Source organism: Lactuca sativa, chromosome 9 (assembly GCF_002870075.4).
Source record: "Lactuca sativa cultivar Salinas chromosome 9, Lsat_Salinas_v11, whole genome shotgun sequence".
Lineage (NCBI taxonomy): Eukaryota > Viridiplantae > Streptophyta > Magnoliopsida > Asterales > Asteraceae > Lactuca > Lactuca sativa.
Window position 1 is genome coordinate 86,919,986 of NC_056631.2, and position 7,961 is coordinate 86,927,946.

General features: G+C 36.4%; 1 protein-coding gene across 1 annotated transcript; it reads right to left on the reverse strand.

The window, feature by feature from the left end:
- Positions 1 to 1,261: 1,261 nt before the first annotated feature.
- On the reverse strand, positions 1,262 to 3,909 carry LOC111896805 (zinc finger CCCH domain-containing protein 29). Its single transcript, XM_023892793.3, has 2 exons — positions 3,660 to 3,909; positions 1,262 to 3,561 (listed from the first exon to the last, which is right to left on the reverse strand). The coding sequence occupies exon 2, from the start codon at positions 3,553 to 3,555 to the stop codon at positions 1,612 to 1,614; it is 1,944 nt and encodes a 647-aa protein (XP_023748561.1). The 5' UTR covers positions 3,556 to 3,561; positions 3,660 to 3,909; the 3' UTR covers positions 1,262 to 1,611.
- Positions 3,910 to 7,961: the final 4,052 nt, after the last annotated feature.

Genomic DNA, 7,961 nt, shown 5'->3' on the forward strand with positions numbered 1-7,961 from the left:
CCGCAAGTTTATCCCAATATGTTCCCTTAAGCATTTTATCGAACAGATAATAGACAGGTAGACCAAACAAAATTTCCAAGTATCCAAATCAAGGTATCAAATCCTAACACAAAAAAAAAAAAAAAAAAAAAAAAAAAAAAAAAAAAAACAAAAAAAAAAAACAAAAAAAAACAAAACAAAAAAAAAAAAAAACAAAAAAACAAATTTGTGATTTTAACAACCAAAAGCAAAGGATATGGCATACATTGTGTATGAGTCTATAGTTTATAATTTGATTGCTCAACTTATTGAACAATTCATCAAAAGTATGAAAAAAATGGGGAATCTCATAAAAAGATCTTATTCAAATTTCTAAATAACACAACTGTGACAATTAATTTTCAAACCACAAAATTTGACACCCTCATAACATAAAAATCAAAATATATTTTACTTACGTTCACAAGAACCCAAATGAATTCGACCATTTCTGTTGTTTGTCAACTCCAATTTCGACCTACAAGAAATCTACAAAAAAATCAAGCAACTTAGTAACAATCATTTTAATGTTGTCACAACTTTAGCATAAATATCGATAAATAGTACAAATATTAGTTATCAAGAAATAAGCATATATATGAGATGACTAAAAAGTTGTCAAGTGGAATTTGAGTTACTTGTTTTTTTAACTTTATCTGATGTATTTATAATTCCAGTTGTTTGACTACAAATCTAAATCGTTAATTAAAAATCAAAACAACATGTTTTCCTCCATTTTCTTCTCCACTACAAAACTTAGGTTAGATATATTATGTAAAGAATTGAGGGAGGCGGGGTATTTTTGTATTTTATTTTTTGTGAGATTTAATTATCATTAATAAAATTTATAATTTAATTCATTTTATTTTTGTTGATATTTAATTGTCATTAATAGAATTCCTAATTTAATTCATTTTATTTTTGGTGAGATTTAAGTGTCATTAATAGAATTCTAATTTAAAACATAATATACGTTTTATAAAATCTATTGACAAAAATAAATTAGTTGACAAAAATAATCAAATAATTCAAAGGTGAAAAATATATGATTGAAATGCAATCAATGGTCCTGATTTCTTCAGTTTAGAATTAAAGGTTCTCTTTTAATAATATTTAGAGATTATATAAAATTTAATAAAATAAAAAAAAACTCAAAAAATAACATGAAAAAATTAATTCAAAATAATCAAACAATAACATTTAGCAAAGTAAAATTTAGCAAAATAAATTAAAGTGGGACAAATGACAAGAAAACTTTAATTTAGTAGAGAGAAACCGTTATTTTTAAACATTGTTGAGCATATATCTTTACCCTATACTAATTATGAATTGCAAGAAACATAAACAATACAGGAATTGATCTAGAAAAAAATAATTAATTAGATTCCCAGCTGGGAAATTATGAAGAAATTACACCAAATTAAAGAAAAAATTAAAAGAATTCCCAGGTGTTCTTCCCCAAATCAAGATCATTTTTGAGCTTCCTGCTTCCTCCTCCTACATTTCATATTACTACATGATTAATTATATAAATTAAGAATTCCCCAAAAGAATTTTAATGGCAAAACCAGAGCTCTTCTTTAGCTTTCTCTTTTATGCCACCATCTGCTCCTGCTCTATATACATCTGCTCAATCCATTGCGGCAGTTTATCACCACCGGCGCCGCCGTATCTATGCTTTTCCGGTGAACTATGCAGCCCAACTCCAACATCTTTAACCAGTGTATTCACCCATGAAACATCTGGTTCATTATTCATATTTACAGCTGCACCACCACCGTATCCGAAAGATGCAGATTTCCTAAGCTTATTTGCATCTTCACCGCTGTAACCCCACTCCAGTTTCCCGTCCGGCGAACCCCATTCGGTAAAAGTGGAGGTTTGTTGAGGGACTGACCGGAGACTCATGGTGGCTCCTGCTCCTCGGTCGATGAAGCTCTGACTGCGTTGCTTGGTGAAGGAACCAGATCTCGAATTCATGACTGCCTGAGCAACTGCCGCCGAAGAATCAAACCCGTAACTCGTCGGTTTTCTCACCGGAGAAGATGAGTAGTTTGGTGAAGGGTAGGATGCACGAAGTGGGTTTGAATTTTGTCGGAATTGTTGATGACTGGTTGGAGATTGCAACTGGATAGGTGAGTTTGTCATTGAAGATGACACTTTCGGAGATAACCCATGAAATTGAGATAATAAAGACTGATCAATAGATCCAAAAACGTCGTCGAGATTAGTTGGTTTTAAATTCAGTTCCCCAAATCGATTGTTGTGGTTGTAAAGATTAGTTGCTAGATCATCGATCATTTGCCTTCGTTGTTGCTGTTGAGTTCTAATGCTCTCCGATCCAAGCAACTCCATATCGATTTCCAAATCTCTAGCGTTCAACGCCGTCTTCAACCTACTCCCCGGAAGTTGCAGCGCCGGCGGCGTTAAATGGTTCACCTTGTTCTGCCACATCGGAGATGTCGGAGGGGACATCGGTGGTGTTGAACCAAGCGCCAATGGACTCATCGAACCCATTTCCATTGAATTAACAGCAACAGATCCTGATTTTGGAGAAGGGAGAGCTGATCCAGTAGAAGCGTACACCGGCCGGAGCTCCTCCACCCTGTGAGCGAAAAAACAAACTTTTCTAGCACATCCGATTTCATCTTTACATAAACGAGTTCTGTATTGAGCAGGATGAAGCCATGATTCAAACACTCCATGTGCATATTCGCAGGAATCTCCTTTCACACAGCTTCCTTTTCGAAACTCCGGGCAAGGAACGCAGCTGTAGTTAAACTTTCTGAGGTCACGGCGGCGAGCGTTCTCGCCGGGATGAACAAACGGGCACTCTGTCCAGTCATGAGTGTAAGCTCTTGAGCATGGTTTCACCTTAAACGTATACATCCTAAACTCATCGGACCCATAAACGCCATTGTTGATATCAGGCATCGATACATCAACTGGATACTCCTTTTTAGCGGAAACAACTTCTTTTTCTTCAGTTTGTTCTTCATCGCTTCCATCTTCAATCCCAAAACCCCTCAACAACATCTCCAAAACTCTTGGTTTTGTTGATTTGATCCCACGAGCAATCAAGTCGCCGGGTTTGTTGCCTTCACCGTCGGTTAAGTTAACATCGGCGGAAGCTTGAAGCAAAAGCTTCACAACCTCAACGGACATCGGAGACCCACCTGCAGCAGCGCAGTGGAGAGCGGTGGCGCCGTCGGAATCGGAGATTCTGTTAACATCAACCTTCTTCGTGTTGATTATGTATTTGACAACATGAATGCTTCCATACATTGAAGCAATCATGAGAGGGGTTCGTTCTTCCAGCCCCATCTTCCCTTTACACCCGTTTCTTCTTCCATACCAAAAGCTGATCTCATCTAAGTTTTCCCCCTTCTCTTCCACCATGTAAATAAACCCAGAAACATCATCAGCAGCTGCTAATTCCAGCAAATTCGAGCATTTCAAGAACAATCCATTGTACTTCTCTTGAAATTTCTCTCCATCCATGACAATATGAAGTTTACCCTGTGTGATCTTACACATGAAAACCTGCAAAAATTAAACAAACCCCATTAACAATCTGTACCCAAACAAGAAGAAAAAGATAAAAATAAAACTATTTAGTTCATTGAAGAGAAGTATCATACCTTTAAGAGTGATGATTTCAGATTTGATAAGATGAATGAAGTAAGTATCGATTGATTATTGGATCGAAGAAGAGAGTGAGTTGGGAGTTGGGGTGAAGGATTTATCTTATATGATGTTGGGAATGAAGATACAAATAGAGTAACGCAGATAGCACACGCTATGGAAGGAGCGGAGGAAGGTGAGACTTTTTCTTCTTTCTTCTATGTTTCTTTGGTCCAAGTCAAAGCTTTCAACAATGGTGGATAAAAGCAAGTTTTTTGAAATGAAATGAAATTCAAATGCAAATTTAGATTCAAATGAATGTATGTGGAACCTGCAATCTACTGATATCTGACTGGCTTTCAACGGGCTTGTCCAGTGGAGTATGAGCTTGAACCGGCTGGAAATGATTTAGAATCCCACGCGCATCGGTTAGAGCGTGAGGGTTTTTAAAGATATGGATGATGACGTGGGGATCTTTAATTGGTTAGTGTCAGTGAGTGGCGCGTGGGATTTTAAACAAGATTGGATCGGGTGACTGGTTAAAGATTCCAGGAGAGTGGTCACGCGTGACGCGGTCTCTTTACGTTTTACTCGGTCCGTTATTTCCCACGTGTTGCAATGTTCTGATTATTTTTGATAAATCTAAGTTGAAAAACTACAAATCACACTACTCCCATAATTTTTTTTTTAATTTTAATAAAGAATTAGAAATATAGTAAATTGTTGGTCTATGTAATTTGATCAAATTTATAGTTTTGTCCTAAAGTTCAAAAATTAATAGGTTATATCCCTATGGTTTTAATAAAATAGAATCTTAATCCTTTTATCCATACAAAAAGAATACTTTGTGTTTTTTTATATTATAATCTTTAACAAAATTAAACGAAAGAACCATCACACCATTCATTGTCTTCATCCCTCTCCATATATCATCTATGACCACCACTAAATCTCTTACCACTAGACCTGGCAATGGGGCGGGTTTGGGTCGAATCGACCTTGATCCAAACCCGCTCCGTAACCCGCAGGGTTTTGAATAATCAAATTCATACTCTTATCCTCCGAATCAACGGATATTCAAACCCGTCCCGTAACCCATAGGCTTTTTGTATTATCAAACACATATTACTTAATTCATAAAATAATATTTCTTAAATAAAAAAATGTTGATTTAGAAAACACATTACGTACTCGAGGACTTCCAATTGGAATTAAAAATATCTATTGTAGTAACTACTGATTTATTTTTTACTGTCAATTGTAGTGATAGAGAATAGCAATGACAAACTTTCTTTCAGTTGATGAATGCATTTATTGATTTATGAATGAAATATGATGATTGCTTGATGAAACATAAATGAAATGTCATCATAATTCTTAGTAGAAAACTGGAAGTCTAGAAGTCGACTCCTCCATTCTTATGTATAAACAGTTTGGACTTTGGCATTTTCCTTTTGGACTTTCGATTGGAATTAAAATTAAACTTTAAGAAATATAAAATATAAACCAATAATTCAAAAATTATAAGGGGCGGGTTATAAATGGAGCGGATCAGTGATGATCCATACCCGACCCTTTTAATAAAAGGGTTAGCGGGTATGGGTCGTTAACGGGTAAACGAATCAAAAAATATGCTCCAAACCCATATAATTCTTAAGGGTTTGGATCGGATCAGGGTCAAAACCCGCTCCATTGCCAGACCTACTTACCACCAACACTCCTTTCACCCTCTACCGTACATCACCAACTAGTAAACTACCCACCTCTTTCATCTTTCTCGTCGCATTTCCAACCCTATTGTCTTTTTCTCTCTCTCTCCCTTTCTATATCTCTTTTCCACCATCAGGTTATCTATTATATCCCCACCATAATAAGGCCTTAACTTTTCTCACATATTAACACCTACTTTCTTATTTCCGTCACCATCATTATAAACACTTAACATATCTCCATCATTCTCGACTCTAATCCTTCCAATTTCAATAAATATCTCTTGAATAAGATGTTAGATCTTATATGTTCAATAATCATTATTGCATGATATTGCTAATAACATATGATCCTGCAGAGTCACAACTTTATCAAGTTAGCACATTTTGAATATTTATTATAAATATGATTATTAATGTAACACTCCAATTTAGGTATTCCTTTGCTAACCCTCAAGTATTTCATTTTTGGCAAAAAGGGTCCTCCTGTACGTTGGGCGTACATTTGGGTACGCTTAGCGTACGTGTGTGTGACCATTGAATGGCTTAGGCTCGTACGTTGGACATACAAGCAGGTATGTGGGGCGTACGTGGCAGATGACTAAAACCCTAATATTCGAACTTGTGACTTATTTAGACGTCCTTAAGTCATTTGGACCTTACCCTAACCAGCCTCCATCACTATCAAATGTCCCTAAAACCCTAAAATCCTTTATGTGTGCCTCTTGAGCTTGTGAGTGCCTCAAATACCTAATTTTGGTGTGTTAGCAAAGAGGAGGAAGTGGAAGCAAACTTGAACGTGGGAAAGGATTTTGGATCTTGCATTTAGAGCAGCTTAGGAAACTTGTGAAGGTAAAAAGTTTTCTCCTTGCTAATCCTTGTTGTTTATTGAGCCATGGTTTTCTAAGAAGTCCTCTTTTGAGTTCATAAATCATCTCTTGGGAGTTTGGGCAACTCCAGAGGTTAGGAAGGATAAATCTGAGGTCCTTTAGCTTGATTATGTCATAAAAATGCAAACTTCATGGTTGCTTTGACTCTAAGCATGATTTAAGACCCTTGGAAAGGTCTTAATGGGTTTGAATGAGTTGTTGAGAGCATATATGGCATGAAATCCATGAAGGTGCCAACTTTATGCCTTAGGACTCTCTAATTGACCTAGATCTGATATTAGAACGTAATGTCTTCATGGATTAAGCACTTAATGGAGGATGTGCTTTATCCGTTTATACGTTGGGCATACCAACCTGTACGCTACGCATACAGCCAAGGAACCCAATACGCTTAGCGTACTTCTAATGAACGTCGAGTGTACGCTTAGCTGTGAGAGTTAGGCTCCGTTGGACTTTTTGGGACAGTTGGACTTCACTTAGCTTTAGGCCTGGACCGTTAGGAGATGTTGAGCCTTAGGAATTGATTTGGGCTTTTGATGTTATGATTGGGCCTTATTGGGCCATATGGCCCATTGTAGTTTGGACTTTGATCTTGGGCCCATTAATATAGGTTAGACAATTAGGCTTTAATGGTGGGCCTTATATTAAGATGTTGGGCCTTTGTATAAGTTGTGACTCAATTCTAATTATGGTTTTTTGTATATTTGTTCAGTGTGAGATTTGGGCTAGTAGTCGAGCAACTTTTGTGTTTAGCAGACTGAGGTGAGTCTTCTTACTATACCCCTGGGTCGAAGGCACCAATACTGACCCGTTACTTGAAGTGAAATCTCTATAATTAATTATGTAGTGGTATGTTATTTGGTGTGTATTGATTTACGTGAAGACCATAGGAGGAGCCCATGGCACCTGGTAAGAACATGAGGGGGAGCCCATGGCACTTGGGTATAAGACCATGGGGGTAGCCCATGTCATCCTAGTTGAAGACCATTGAGGGAGTCCATGACAACTTTATGTGTATATGTGCATGACATTATATGATTATGTGATTTGTGTACTTTGGGAAACTCACTAAGCGTGTGCTTACAAGTTTTTTGGGTGTTTCAGGTACTTTTAGTTCTAAGGGCAAGGGCCCGGCTTGATGGTGCAGTGTGCACTCTCCAGTATTTCCGCACTAGTTGTTTTAGATACTCTGATCTTTTGAACAATATGTTATGTAATGGAATTTTGGATAACAAATATGAGTGTGATTTCTAATTATCAAATGACAAATTTTACCTAAGTTTTTGGGTTGTTACAATTAATAAATAAAATCAACTCTTGTATTTGATTAGGGAATAATTATGGTTTTGTAAAAATAACAATTAAAGAGAGTATAACTAGTTATTATATCATATGGTATGATTTAATAAGTCATGTACAAAGTTTTTTGACACTTTGGTTAACTTAAGACTAACTAACTAGTTACATTTATCTAGTTGGTTTAACTAGCAAATGATTATGTCTCTTTCTCCATGCTTATGCCAAAGTTGGAAGGAGCATGGGAGGTTGCTTGTCAACATCCACCCTTTGTTCCCCATACCTATAAAGTCTAGTCATTACTTTAAATTTTAATATAGGACAAATTTTTTTCCTTGCATGAAATATAAAAGAATGCGTGGGACTTGAATTTGAGACTAATCTTTTACTCTTGCCATTTTCCCTCTCCAAAACTGTATATGGT

Coding starts and splice junctions, on each gene's coding strand:
- LOC111896805 (XM_023892793.3), bottom strand. CDS start 3,555: ATGTGTAAGATCACACAGGGTAAACTTCATATTGTCATGGATGGAGAG.